This window comes from Globicephala melas, chromosome 12 (genome assembly GCF_963455315.2).
Source record: "Globicephala melas chromosome 12, mGloMel1.2, whole genome shotgun sequence".
Taxonomy (NCBI): Eukaryota; Metazoa; Chordata; class Mammalia; order Artiodactyla; family Delphinidae; genus Globicephala; species Globicephala melas.
In genome coordinates this window covers 50,577,107-50,592,976 of record NC_083325.1, presented here as the reverse complement: position 1 = coordinate 50,592,976, position 15,870 = coordinate 50,577,107, and the positions used below count along the sequence as shown (strand labels likewise).

Below are 15,870 nucleotides of genomic sequence, written 5' to 3'. Positions count from 1 at the left end.
TTTTATAAAGTTTATACTTTTTATCTATTTTGAATAATTTTACAAAATGGCATAATGATTGAAAGCAGACTAAATGTTTGGAGAGTCTAGTTATGCCTACACATTTATTTAATAAATGCCAAAGCAGAGCTAAAAACTGGAAATAGGCCAGATATCCATTGATAAGAAAATGGAAAACAGTGTTACATTCATACAGTGGGATACTATTCATCAATGAAAAAGGAATGAACTACTAATTCAAGCAGCAGCAGTGATGAATAGCAAAAACATTGTATTGAGTCAAAGAGCCTTACACAAAAGAGTATAAACTGTATGATTCTATTTATATGAAGTTCTAGAGCAGACGAGAATTAATCTATGGGGAAAAAAATCATAACCATTATTACCCCTGTAGGGTAGGGGTGAGGGGTTAATTAAGAAAGGGCATGAGGAAACTTTCTGGGGTGAGTGTTCTATATCTTCATGGAGGTTTTGGGTGTCTGCATTTCTCAAAATGCATTAAATGGTATGCTTAGGATTTGTCCATTTCACCATATGTAAATTTTACCTTAAAAATGTAGACAAATACTAAACTTTGGTTAATGATCAGCATGCTGAAGCGTTTAAGGGCTGACAATTACTGAGGTCTGCAACTTAAAATGCATCAGAAATGGATGGATAAATACTGCTAGATAGTTATATAGGTGTGTTATGAAACCAATATAGTAAAATGTTGAATCTAAGTGTACAGGTGTGCACACACAATTATTTCAACTTTTCTTATGTTGGAAAATGTTGGGGGATATTGAAAGAACTTTGAACACATATTAAACCTTTGAATGACTATGATTTACCAGTATGGGAGGCAGTAGAACACAGTGGTTAAGAGGCTGGGGTCCTGAATCAGAACTTTGAGTTTGAATCCCATTAGTTGAATCTTTTATTAGTTTTGAGAACTTGGGAAAATTGTAATAGGTTTTCCTCTATTATAAAATGTGAATAATATCTTCATCATAGAGTTTTATGAAGATTAAGTGGGTTAAATTATATAAAATACTTAACAACATGTTTGGCATATAATAAACTTTCAGTAAGTTACTTTAAAGTGTCAGAAGAACTTACAAAAACCACTGCAATTAAAACCGTAATTTCATTGTCCTATAAGAGTCAATTCTGATAAATAAAAATATCTCTAGCAAATATTGGATGTATTTTTCTATACCCTCAAAGATAGAAATGATGAAAGTTAAGCATTTTAAAATATTTAAATATTTTCTTTTACTTCCATAAAAGATAGGGCCCTAGAAAGAAAAAAAAAATTTTTTTCCCCTTATTGATTTCATAACTTCAGTGTAATTCAGCACATTTGTTGGATACTATTGCCGAGATCCTGAGCTAGGAGACGGAAACAAAATTGAGACAGGGTTCCTACCCACAAGGAGTTTACAGTATACTGTTTAATGCTTCATTGCTCTTTAGAGACTAAACACCAAACCAACAGGCTGAAATGTGCCTTCAGATGCTTACTTTACTTTAAATAGTAGAACCTAGATGGGATAGATAAACGTCTTTAGGACAGCACTATCCAATAGAACTTTCTGTGATGATGAAACTGTTCTGTGTATGTGCTGTCTAATAGGGTAACCACTGATCATGTGTGGCTACTGAGCATTTGAAATGGGGCTAGTGCAACTGAGAAACTACATTTTTAATTTCATTTTAATTTAGCTACATGTGTCTGGTGGGTACCAGATTGAACAGTGCATCTCTAGAGTGTATTTCTCAAGCTATCTGATGAAAAGGACAAGTTATTTTAAACTTCAAATGTTACGGACTAACATTTTTATAAAATGCAATAAAAATTATTGCAAGGACAAAAAGAAAAAATTAAAGACATGCAAAATATCACCTCATTTTTAAAATATTAGATTCAACAGACATAAAATTACTCTGCCAAAATTGCTGTAAAAGTTTCTAAACACTCTCAACTTCTGTATGGTCATGTGCCAGTGACGCATAGTTTTTAGACTGGCAATGGTCATAGACCACACTTTGAGCCAGGAAGAGGTCTTTTTTTGCCTAATGTGCCTAACATAATTTCCTGAAATCAGCTCTTTGTTAAAATTACTGGTACAGATAATTTTTTTACATATTTAAGTATAATTCAGTAATGTGGTTACTGATATAACAGTTAACACTCCTTACAGCAAGTCTTGTCCAGGACAGCTGAATATTGACATTGTAATGTGGTCACTTACAAGGTAGACTGGGAAGGCTTATTTGATCCAGTGAAGCCATTTTTGCAGTTGGAGGTATAAGCTGAAAAATCCTTCCTCCTATAAAGTTCAGCTCGATATTTACAGCAGCCAAATTTGCTCAGCAACAGAAAGAAATCCCTTCGGAATGCCTTTGTGAAAATTGCGTACAGAAACGGATTGGCACACGAATTGACAGGATAAAAAAGAACCAGTAAAACCTTAGAGTTGGTTACTGTAATAAGGGGCACTTTGAAGGCAGCTGAGATGGCAAAGAAAGAGATTGGTGCCATGCAGGTGAAATCGGTGAAGATGAGGACTGCCATTTTCTTAGCAATCTTTGTATCTTTGTTAGTAGCCATCAGCTCCGGATTTTGAACTGCAAAATAAATTTTAATGTAGCAAGCACAGATGATGATGAAGGCCACCACATTGAGCATCAGGATGGTTAATATGTAGACCTGTGAGCGAGTGGTTTCCACATCCATGGGGAGGCAAATGCTGACCTTCATGTAATTGCTGACACCCACGAGAGGCAACATGGCGATTAGAGTAGAAAAGAGCCATCCTCCAAGCATAATCGGAATGGCATGTTTTAATCGCAGCTTTTGGTCCAGCTGAATAGCATAGGTGATGGTGTGCCATCTTTCTAGTGTGATGACTGTGAGGGTGTAGACAGAAAGTTCACTCGCAAATACAGTGAAGAAGCCAGCAGCGCTACATCCACTCCCTGTCTGCCAATCTATGGCATGGTTATAATACTGGCCTTTGGTTTGGGCATCAACTGAGGCAATGAGTAGCAGGTAGAGCCCCATGCAGAAGTCTGCAAAGGAGAGGTTGCACATGAGAAAGCGGGGCACTGTCAGTTTATAACGACTGGTCAGGAGAACAAAGAGGACAGTCACATTTCCCGTGATGGCTAAAATATTAATCAGCCAAATCAGTACTCTAAGGAAGTCATAGCCCATAATATCTTCACAGGGATTAAAAGCATCTGGTTCAGGAGCACATTGGAGTGTCTTGGGTAAGCAGAAACCATAGTCATAATCCCAGCCACTCAGTTCACTCTCAGCAAAGATGGCAGAATAACTGTAAGAAGAATAGTTTGGCTCAATGTAAACTTAGAATTTTTACGATTCTGGGTATTGAAAATATTCAGCAATCATCCGTAGTGTTTTTTTAAGGAAAATAAACAAAAAGCAAACAAAGTCACAACAGCCTTAGTCTTACATTTATTTATCTGAGAACTCTGAATTGATGTAGGATTTCCTTAAGAAGGGAATGAAAAGCCACTTAGACTTTTTTTTTAATATGTAGATTTTACACAATGATGCAAAGACTTAATGAAGCTGTTTACAGAGGATGATTTTCTTTGGGAAACAAATTTAGAGACATAATCTTGCTTGCTCAATGTAAAAGAACCCTTTCTTGACATTTTCTTAACTATTTATCTCCTTTAGTTGTCAACCAAACTGTTACCAAGCTGTCTGTCTGTAGTAGAACACAAATGGGATTGGAAGGCTCACATCGTTAAAGATCGCCAGCTACTGAAGGACATGCTTGCACTTAAGTCCCTGGCTAGTCAGATAGGCCAGGTGAGAAATAGAAACCAAGGGTAGGTTGCTCGATAGAAATTTAGGAGCAGAGGAAGAATAGAGTCATGAACAATAGGAAGAAATAGTTTTAAATAGATATTTCTTACAGTATGAGTCAAATTCAGAGAGTGGATTGAAGAGGAGCGCTGTCCCTAGAGAAGGAATAGTCCCACCTCCGCCACTCCCTTACTCCCAACCACACTGGCTACTGCTTGAGTTCAGATTTTCATTTTCTCTTAAGGGACAATTACTTTAGTTTTCTTCCTGGCATCCTTCCTGTAGTTTTAGCCCTCTTGTAGTGCATCTGTATATTCCTTCTGTATGGCCTTTCTTACGCACAGATATATTAATTCAAACATTTCCTAGATTCTCATTGGCTAGGGGATAAACTCCAGACTCCTTGTGATGACCTCTAAGTCGCTCCTTGATCTTCGTCCTGTCTCCTTCTCCAGTCCATCTCTAAGAAGCTGTTGTGCTGCACAGTGCAGGACATGGGCTCTAAAGCAAGACTGCCTGGGTTCCAGCTTTTACTGGCTGTGTAAACCTGGGAGAGTTATTTTAACATCTCTGTACCTCAGATTCTTCATTTGCCTAGTAGGGATAATAATCATACCTCCCTCATTAGGGTTGTGCTAAGGATTAATGTATTAACACATGTAGATTGTTCAGGATAATGCCTGACATCTATTAAGTGCTCAGTGACTGTTAGAGATTCTCATAATTATCTCTTGCAAATCCCCTGTGCAACCAACCCTTTGGTCACATGAAATGACATGTGGCTCTCAGAATAAGTTCTACTGTTTCATCCCTTCGTATTTGAATGTGCTGTTTCTTCTTCCCTTTCTTTCCTCATTTCTCTGGAGAATTCCTCCTGATCTTTAAAGATAAGCGTCTCTATGAAGCCTTTCCTCTACACCTCTAAGGAGTTTATCACCCCTTCTCTCAGCCATGACTGCACTTAAGTACTATTGTAATTCTCAAACTAGATTGCCATTATGTGATGATGCATGTCTTCTTTCATAGTCTGTGAGGCTATTCTTTAATAGCCTTGAAGTCAGGGGATTAGGTCTTATTTATGTCTAAAATCTCAGTGCCTCACATAGTTTTAGCTCAGACTATCCATTCAATAAATGTTTGTGGAATGAGTAAACCAGGGTGATGCTGGCTTGGAAAGGAATTGAGAGGATACAGAGACAATGAATGATACAGTATGATACAAGTAGGCTTAACAAATTTTCTCTTTGCCCACAGTTGGCTAATACAATCTTGGGAGGTGGAGAAAGGGGCATAATTTTTCTGTCAGGGCCATTACAAATATGTATTTCACCTTAGAGTTCCTCACACATTAAAAGAGCATTTTTCTCTAGTCTTAAAACTTAGCTTCTCATTTTCTGTAGAAGGAAGTGTGTACCTAATACAGTGAGTGGATAAAATGATATATTTGAGCAATACAATTACCTAAGGGAAGAAACACATTTTAAAAAAAAAATGGAAAAGAAATCTATGACTGGGGACTCCAAAAACGTGCTAGCATATCATAGAAACCACACTGGAACTGGAGAAATACTGCTGCCAGACACAGGAGACTGCATAGGAACCTCACTTGTTTCATTATTAAATGTAAGTAGCACATTTGTTTGTCCTCATGCACATCAGTATAATTACCTAATTTTTAAATCTTTAAAGAGATATGGTGGTTATAAGAATGATGAGAGAAAATAGGTTTTTTCTTACCATTGGCAAGGTCCTTAAAGACCAGCTCATTGAACCCTTCATTTTATTGGTAAGGAGGCCAAGATTAAAGGAGGTAAGTGACTTGCCTCAGGTCCCTCAGCACTAGGCACTGGTGGCAATGCTAGGTCTTCCTATGCATAGTCCAGGGGCCTTTCTTCTACTCCACTCTCTCTCAGTCAGTATTTTTCAAGGTGTGGTCCTTGGACCACCTGCATCAGAATTACCAGAGTCTTTGTTACAATGAAGATTCCTGGCTTTACTTCAGACCCTGAATCTAACTCTCTAGGGACAGAGCCCAGGAATCTGCATTTTAAGCAAGTTCCCTGGATGATTCCTACAAAATAATAGCCTTTATATTTAATCAGATGAAAACTTTCCAACTATTGCCGCTTTAGTTTCCCTTACTACTTCCCCGTTATTACAACTACTTCAGCTGCTATTAGAAGCACTAATTCAAAGCCACTAAAAATTCTGCCGTGATTTCTGAATAAACTTGTATCACTGAGAGGTCAAACATGTTCCTTTGGAATTCTCTGGTGGCGCAGTGGTTAAGAATCCACCTGCGAATGCAGGGGACACGGGTTTGAGCCCCGGTCCGGGAAGATCTCACATGCTGCAGAGCAACTAAGCCTGTGGGCCACAACTACCGAGCCTGCACTCTAGAGCCTGTGAGCCACAACTACTGAGCCCGCATGCCACAACTACTGACACCTGTGCGCCTAGAGCCCACGCTCTGTGACAAGAGAAGCCACCACAATGAGAAGCCCTCGCACCGCAATGAAGAGTAGCCCCCGCTCGCTGCAACTAGAGAAAGCCTGTGCGCGGCAATGAAGACCCAACACAGCCAAAAATAGATAAATAAATTTTAAAAAAAAGTTCCCTTTCCCATTCCCCTGGTCCCTTGCTCTTTCTTTTTTTGCCCTACGGGGCACATGTCTAGCAATTCTTCTCCTTGGTGATTTGTCTTCAGACCAAAAACCTACCTGCTGCTACTTAACATGTGTCCTGGGATGGCTCCTGAGGGCAACAACATGACTGTTGACAAAACCCAGCATGGAGCTGTCTTTAGTACTGAAGGCTGTGCAGGGAGTGTGAATGGACTTGGATGGGCTTAGCAATATTGAGTCAGAGGAAGGAGAAGAAGTAGCACCATTGCTCCAGTTACAATCAACAGGCAGGAGAAAAGACAGGGATTTTAGGAGGACAGTGGGGCCAACCATAGCAGTAAGGGCACCGTAATATCTTGGGGAGAGCAGATAAGACTTAGTGGCTGGCACTAGAATTTCTAAACTCCAGGGACTCGGGAATAGCAATCTGGTGGGAAGGGAAGGAAGGGGACTTATCACACAAGATGCTTTCACAGGGAACACACTCTTTTTACTTAGATTATGTGTTAATTTCAGGTAGTTTTGGGGATGCTGAAGATTAGAGGACTTGTTTTAAAACAGCGTTAGCATAGTAAACTCAAGATTGGATGCTCAGTTTGAAAGGCGTGGAGTGGTAGGGGCTGATGGTTACTGAGACTGAGGTAAGTCTCCCCTTCCCCCATAACACCCCTTGATGGTACCATTGACTCTACCCAGAAATGGTTTCCTATTAATGAGAAAAAAAAAAGCCATATGGTTGCAAAAGAGTTATGTGGAAGGTGATGATGGAGAGAGTATTGAGAGAGAAGAGTGGGAATGGTGAGGAAAAGGAACGCTGGAGGATAGTTGGTGTCAGACCTAAATGAAGGAAAAAAGAAAAGAAGAATACAGGCTATAATATAAGGTACCCTGGATGCTGTCACAGTCTTTAAAAACTCCCTTCACTCTCATGGTTCTGAAAGCCAAATGATATTTCTGCTGTCCCTTACAGTTAAGGAAAAAAGTCTCAAAAAAAATAAGTACTGCCCAGGGATACCTAGTGTTATAGGAACATTAATGCCAAAATTCATATCCATGGGACTTCCCTGGTGGTCCAATGGTTAAGACTTTGCCTTCCAATGCAGGGGGTATGGGGTTGATCCCTGGTCGAGGAGCTAAGATCCCACATGCCTCGTGGCCAAAAACCAAAACATAAAACAGAAGCAATATTGTAACAAGTTCAATAAAGACTTTAAAAATGGTCCACATCAAAAAAAAAAAAATCTTAAAAAAAAAAGAATTCATATCCAACTCTGAGGAGCTCCATATTACCCTGCTGACTCTATATATCTTGCAGATTGATAGGAAAAAAGAGAAAAGAAAAGAAAAGAAAAAGATGTAGAGGAGGGAATGGAGATTGGCAAGGTATCTTAGAAGGGCATCTGGTTTTGTAGCCTGAAGGACATGGGGGAGGGGATGGGAGTGGAAGGGAAATAATAAAACTTCTAAATCACAGTAAATGTGGCATAGGGACACTGGGATTAACTTTTGAGGCATATGCTCTTTTACATTTTAACGTATGTGAAGTGCCAAAGCAGCTGAAAAATGTTAAAAAAAAAAATCAGTAGAATAGAAGTGGAACTCCTGTCTAGCGTGTGTCAGTGATAGCGTTAAGTCTGAATAATTTTAAGCTCCAGAGCATAATGATCAAGGTGGCCTAAGTCTCCTTGAAGAGAAGTGGCTACTTGTAGAAGCTGTGCCTGCAATCAGTTAATCTTTGTGGAATGCTGACCACATGACTAGTGAAAATCCTTACAAATGAGGCTATCATTAAACAAGCTCTTAGTGACATCAAAATACCTGCAAATAAAATTTTAATTCCTGAAGAGAATTTAATGTAACTGTAGAATGAATATATATATATATATATATATATATATATATATATATATATATATATATATGTATTTTTTTTGCGGTACGCGGGCCTCTCACTGTTGTGGCCTCTCCTGTTGCGGAGCACAGGCTCCAGACGCGCAGGCTCAGCGGCCATGGCTCACGGGCCCAGCCGCTTCGCGGCATGTGGGATCCTCCCGGACCGGGGCACGAACCTGCGTCCCCTGCACTGGCAGGCAGACTCTCAACCACTGCGCCACCAGGGAAGCCTTAGGTATGTTTTTTAAAAGTATTTATTTTTAACCAGTTGAAAGAGATAATTGATCAACTGGATGCCACTTGCAAAAAAACACACAAAAGAATCCCCATTTTAAAACTATAAAAAATGCTTTGCAAACATGCCCCCAACCAAGACTTTTATCAAAAGAAAATCCTTGGGGGGAGACCTTCAAGATGGCAGAGGGGTAAGACATGGAGATCACCTTCCTCCCCACAAATACGTCAGAAATACATCTACATGTGGAAAAACTCCTACAGAACACCTATTGAATGCTGGCAGAAGACCTCAGGCTTCCCAAAAGGCAAGAAACTCCCCCACGTACCTGGGTAGGGCAAAAGAAAAAAGAAAAAACAGAGACAAAGAATAGGGATGGGACCTGCACCTCTGGGAGGGAGCTGTGAAGGAGGAAAAATTTCCACACACTAGGAAGCCCCTTCGCAGGCGGAGATGGGGGGATGGTGGAGGGGGGAAGCTTCAGAGCCACGGAGGAATGCATAGCAACAGGGGTGCAGAGGGCAAAGCAGAGAGATTCCCACACAGAGGATCGGTGCCAACCGGCACTCACCAGCCTGAGAGACTTGTCTGTTCACCCGCTGGGGTGGGTGTGGGCTGGGAGCTGAGGCTCGGGCTTCCGAGGTCAGATCCCAGGGAGAGGACTGGGGTTGGCTGTGTGCACACAGCCTGAAGGGGACTAGCATGCCACAGCTAGCCGGGAGGGAGTCCAGGAAAAAGCCTGGAACTGCCTAAGAGGCAAGAGACCATTGTTTTGGGGTGCACAAGAAGAGCGGATTCAGAGTACCGCCTAAAGGAGCTCCAGAGACGGGCGCGAGCCGCGGCTATCAGCGCGGACATCAGAGACGGGCATGAGACGCTAAGGCTGTTTCTGCAGCCACCAAGAAGCCTGTGTGCAAACACAGGTCACTATCCACACCACCGCTTCCAGGAGCCTGTGCAGCCCACCACTGCCAGGGTCCCGTGATCCAGCAACGACTTCCCCGGGAGAACACACAGCGCACCTCAGGCTGTTGCAACATCACGTCGGCCTCTGCCACCACAGGCTCACCCCGCATTCCATACCCCTCCCTCCCCCTGGCCTGAGTGAGCCAGAGCCTCCTAGTCAGTGTTCCTTTAACCCCCTCCTGTCTGGGCGAAGAACAGACACCAGAGGGTGACCTACATGCAGAGGTGGGGCAAAATCCAAAGCTGAACCCGAGGAGCTGTGCGAACAAAGAAGAGAAAGGGAAATTTCTCTGGGCAGCCTCAGGAGCAGTGGATTAAATCTCCACAATCAACTTGATGTACCCTGCATATGTGGAGTACATGAATAGACAATGAATCATCCCAAAGTTGAGCCGGTGGACTTTGGGAGCAACTGAAGACTTGGGGTTTGCTTTCTGCATCTAACTTGTTTCTGGTTTTATGTTTATCTCAATCTGGTATTTAGAGCTTATTATCATTGAAGATTTGTTTATGGATTTGGTTGCTCCCTTCCTTTACTTTTTATATGTGTATATATATATATATATATTTCCCTCCTTTTTCTCTTTTTGTGAGTGTTTATATGTATGCTTCTTTGTGTGATTTTGTCTGTATAGGTTTGCTTTTACCATTTGTCCTAGTGTTCCATCTTTTTTTTTTTTTTTTTTTGTGGTATGCGGGTCTGTCACTGTTGTGGCCTCTCCCGTTGCGGAGCACAGGCTCTGGACGCGCAGGCTCAGCAGCCATGGCTCATGGGCCTAGCCACTCCACGGCATGTGGGATCCTCCTGGACCAGGGCACAAACCCGTGTCGCCTGCATCGGCAGGCGGACTCGCAACCACTGTGCCACCAGGGAAGCCCCATCTGTCCTTTTTTTTAAGTATAGTTTTTAGTGCTTGTTATCATTGGTGGATTTGTTTACTGGTTAGGTTGCTCTCTTCTTTCTTTTCTTTTTTTTATTTTTTATTTTAATAATTTTTTTTATTTTAATAACTTTATTTTTTCTTTTTCTTTCTTTTTTTTTTCTCCCTTTTATCTGAGCCGTGTGGCTGACAGGATCTTGGGGCTCCAGCTGGGTGTCAGGCCTGAGCCTCTGAGGTGGGAGAGCCGAGTTCAGGACATTGGTCCACCAGAGACCTCCCAGCCCCACGTAATATCAATCCGTGAGAGCACTCCCAGAGATCTCTGTCTCAATGCTAAGACCCAGCCCCGCTTAATGACCAGCAAGCTCCAGTGCTGGACATCCTATGCCAAACAACTAGCAAGACAGGGACACAACCCCACCCATTAGCAGAGAGGCTGCCTACAATCATACTAAATTCACAGACACCCCAAAACACACCACCGGACACTGTCTTGCCCACCAGAAAGACAAGATCCAGCCTCATCCACCAGAACACAGGCACCAGTATCCTCCACCAGAAAGCCTACACAACCTACAGAACCAAACTAACCCACTGGGGGCAGACACCAAAAACAACGGGAACTGCAAACCTGCAGCCTGTGTAAAGGAGACCCCAAACACAGTAAGTTAAGCAAAATAGGAAGACAGAGAAACATACAGCAGATGAAGAAGCAAGGTAAAAACCCACCAGACCAAACGAAGAGGAAATAGGCAGTCCACCTGAAAAAGAATTCAGAGTAATGATAGTAAAGATGATGGAAAAATCTTGGAAATAGAATAGAGAAAATGCAAGAAATGTTTAACAAGGACCTAGAAGAACTAAAGAGCAAACAAACAATGATGAACAATACAATAAATGAAATTAAAAATTCTTTAGAAGGAGTCAATTGCAGAATAACTGAGGCAGAAAAACGGATAAGTGACCTGGAAGATAAAATAGTGGAAATAACTACCACAGAGCAGAATAAAGAAAAAAGAAAGAAAAGAATTGAGGACAGTCTCAGAGACCTCTGGGACAACATTAAATACACCAACATTCGTATTATAGGGGTCCCAGAAGAAGAAGAGAAAAAGAAAGAGACAGAAAAAATATTTGAAGAAATTATAATTGAAAACTTCCCTAATATGGGAAAGGAAACAGTCAATCAAGTCCAGGAAGCAAGAGAGTCACAGGCAGGATAAATCCAAGGAGAAACACACCAAGACACATATTAATCAAACTATCAAAAGTTAAATACAAAGAAACAATATTAAAAACAGCAAGGGAAAAACAACAAGTAATATACAAGGGAGTCCCCGTAAGGTTAACAGCTGATCTTTCAGCAGAAACACTGCAAGCCAGAAGGGTGTGGCAGGACATACTTAAAGTGATGAAAGGGAAAAACCTACATCCAAGATTACTCTACCCAGCAAGGATCTCATTCAGATTTGACAGAGAAATTAAAACCCTTACAGACAAGCAAAAGCTAAGAGAATTCAGCACCACCAAGCCAGCTTTACAGCAAATGCTAAAGGAACTTCTCTAGGCAGGAAACACAAGAGAAGGAAAAAAACCTACAATAACAAACCCAAAACAATTAAGAAAATGGTCATAGGAACATACGTATTGATAACTACCTTAAATGTAAATGGATTAACTGTTCCAAACAAACGACATAGACTGGCTGAATGGATACAAAAACAAGACCTGTATTTATGCTGTCTACAAGAGACCCACTTCAGACCTAGGGACACATACAGACTGAAAGTGAGGGGATGGAAAAAGATAATCATGCAAGTGGAAATCAAAAGAAAGCTGGAGGAGCAATTCTCATATCAGACAAAGTAGACTTTAAAACAAAGACTATTAGAAGAGACAAAGAAGGACACTACATCATGATCAAGGGATCAATCCAAGAAGAAGATATAACAATTGTAAAAATTTATGAACCCAACATAGGAGCACCTCAATACATAAGGCAAATGCTAACAGTCATAAAAGGGGAAATTGACAGTAACACCATCATAGTAGGGGACTTTAACACCCCACTTTCACCAATGGACAGATCATCCAAAATGAAAATAAATAAGGAAACACAAGCTTTAAATGATACATTAAACAAGATGGATTTCATTGATATTTATAGGACATTCCATACAAAACCAACAGAATAGAGTCCCTTCTTAAGTGATCATGGAACATTCTCCAGAATAGATCATATCTTGGGTCACAAATCAAGCCTTGGTAAATTTAAGAATATTGAAGTCGTATCAAGTATCTTTTCCGACCACAACGCTAGGAGACTAGATATCAATTACAGGAAAAAAATCTGTAAAAAATACAAACACATGGAGGCTAAACAATATGCTACTAAATAACCAAGAGATCACTGAAGAAGTCAAAGAGGAAATCAAAAAATACCTAGAAACAAATGACAATGAAAACACGATGACCCAAAACCTATGGGATGCAGCAAAAGCAGTTCTAAGAGGGAAGTTTACAGCAATAAAATCCTACCTCAAGAAACAAGAAACAGCTCAAATAAACCTAACCTTGCACCTAAAGCAATTAGAGAAAGAAGAACAAAAACACCCCCAAAGGTACCAGAAGGAAAGAAATCATAAAGATCAGATCAGAAATAAATGAAAAAGAAATGAAGGAAACGATAGCAAAGATCAATAAAAGTAAAACCTGGTTCCTTGAGAAGATAAACAAAATTGATAAACCATTAGCCAGACTCATGAAGAAAAAAAGGGAGAAGACTCAAATCAATAGAATTAGAAGTGAAAAAGGAGAAGTAGCAACTGACACTGCAGAAATACAAAGGATCATGAGAGATTACTACAAGCAACTATATGCCAATAAAATGGACAGCCTGGAAGAAATGGACAAATTCTTAGGAAAGCACAACCTTCCGAGACTGAACCAAGAAGAAATAGAAAATATAAACAGACCAATCACAAGCAGTGGAATTGATACTGTGATTAATAATTTTCAAACAAACAAAAGCCCAGGACCAGATGGCTTCACAGGCAAATTCTATCAAACATTTAGAGAAGAGCTAACACCTATCCTTCTCAAACTCTTCCAAAATACAGCAGAGGGAGGAACACTCCTAAACTCATTCTACTAGGCCACCATCACCCTGATACCAAAACCAGACAAAGATGTCACAAAAAAAGAAAACTACAGGCCAATATCACTGATGAACATAGATGCAAAAATCCTCAACAAAATACTAGCACACAGAATCCAACAGCACATTAAAAGCATCATACACTATGATCCAGTGGGGTTTATCCCAGGAATGTAGGGATTCTTCAATATACACAAATCAATCAACGTGATACACCATATTAACATATTGAAGGAGAAAAACCATATGATCAAATTGAAGGAGCAAAACCATATGATCATCTCAATAGATACAGAAAAACCTTTTTACAAAATTCAACACCCATTTATGATAAAAACTCTCCAGAAAGTAGGCATAGAGGGAACTTACCTCAACGTAATAAAGCCCATATATGACAAACCCACAGCCAACATCGTTCTCAATGGTGAAAAACTGAAACCATTTCCACTAAGATCAGGAACAAGATAAGGTTGCCCACTCTCACCACTAGTATTCAACATAGTTTTGGAAGTTTTAGCCACAGCAATCAGAGAGGAAAAAGAAATAAAAGGAATCCAAATAGGAAAAGAAGAAGTAAAACTGTCCAAATAGGAAAAGAAGAAATAAAACTTTTCCAAATAGGAAAAGAAGTAAAACTGTCATTGCAGATGACATGATACTATACATAGAGAATCCTGAAGATGCTACCAGAAAACTACTAGAGCTAATCAATGAATTTGGTAACGTATCATGATACAAAATTAATGTACAGAAATCTCTTGCATTCCACTGCCAATTACCACTGCAACAAAAAGAATAAAATACCTAGCAATAAACCTATCAAACTACGAATGACATTTTTCACAGAAGTAGAACAAAAAATTTTACAATTTGTATGGAAACACAAAAGACCACGAATAGCCAAAGCAATCTTGAGAAAGAGAAATGGAGCTGGAGGAATCAGGCTCCCTGACTTCAGATTATACTACAAAGCTATAGTAACCAAGACCATATGGTACTGGCACAAAAACAGAAATATAGAACAGGATATGGAACAGGATAGAAAGCCCAGAGATAAAATCACACACATATGGTCACCTTATCTTTGATAAAGGAGGCAAGAATATACAATGGAGAAAAGACAGCCTCTTCGATAAGTGGTGCTGGGAAAACTGGACAGGTACACGTAAAAGAATGAAATTAGAACACTTCCTACACCATACACAAAAATAAACTCAAAGTGGATTAAAGACCTAAATGTACGGCCAGACACTATAAAACTCTTAGAGGAAAACATAGGCACAGCACTCTATGTCATAAATCACAGCAAGATCCTTTTTGACCCACCTCCTAGAGAAATGGAAATAAAAACAAAAATAAACAAACGGGACCTAATGAAACTTAAAAGCTTTTGTACAGCAAGGCAAACCATAAACAAGACGAAAAGGCAACCCTCAGAATGGGAGAAAATATTTGCAAACAAAGCAACTGACAAAGGATTAATCTCCAAAATATACAAGCAGCTCATGCAGCTCAATATCAAAAAAACAAACTACCCAATCCAAAAATGAGCCGGAGACCTAAATCGACATTTCTCCAACAAAGATATACAGATTGCCAACAAACACATGAAAGGATGCTCAACATCACTAATCATTAGAGAAATGAAAATCAAAACTACAATGAGGTATCACCTCATACCAGTCAGCATGGCCATCATCAAAAAATCTACAAATAATAAATGCTGAAGAGGGTGTGGAGAAAAGCGAACCCTCTTGCACTGTTGGTGGGAATGTAAATTGATACAGCCACCATGCAGAACAGTATAGAGGTTCCTTTAAAAACTAAAAATAGGACTACCATATGACCCCGCCATCCCACTACTGGGAATATACCCTGAGAAAACCATAATTCAAAAAGAGTCATGTACCACAATGTTCATTGTAGCTCTATTTACAATAGCCAGGACATGGAAGCACCCTAAGTGTCCATCGACAGATGAATGGATAAAGAAGATGTGGCACTTATGTACATTGGAATATTACTCCGCCAGAAAGGGAAACGAAACTGAGTTATTTGTAGTGAGGTGGATGGACCTAGAGACTGTCATACAGAGTGAAGTAAGTTGGAAAGAGAAAAATGAATACCGTATGCGTGTTAGCACGCATTCCATATATATGGAATCTAAAAAAAAAAGGTTCTGAAGAGCATAGGGGCAGGACAGGAATAGAGACACAGAGGTAGAGAATGGACTTGAGGACACGGGGAGGGGGAAGGGTAAGCTGGGTCGAAGTGAGAGAGTGGCATGG

General features: G+C 40.1%; 1 protein-coding gene across 1 annotated transcript in view; it reads right to left on the bottom strand.

The window, feature by feature from the left end:
* Positions 1 to 2,017: 2,017 nt before the first annotated feature.
* The window catches only part of LHCGR (luteinizing hormone/choriogonadotropin receptor), a 63,246-nt gene continuing 49,393 nt past the window's right edge, over positions 2,018 to 15,870 (bottom strand). The window contains exon 11 of the mRNA XM_030857719.2: positions 2,018 to 3,323. Coding sequence (XP_030713579.1) covers positions 2,234 to 3,323 — 1,090 coding nt within the window. The 3' untranslated portion in view covers positions 2,018 to 2,233. The remainder of the gene's footprint in view (positions 3,324 to 15,870) is intronic.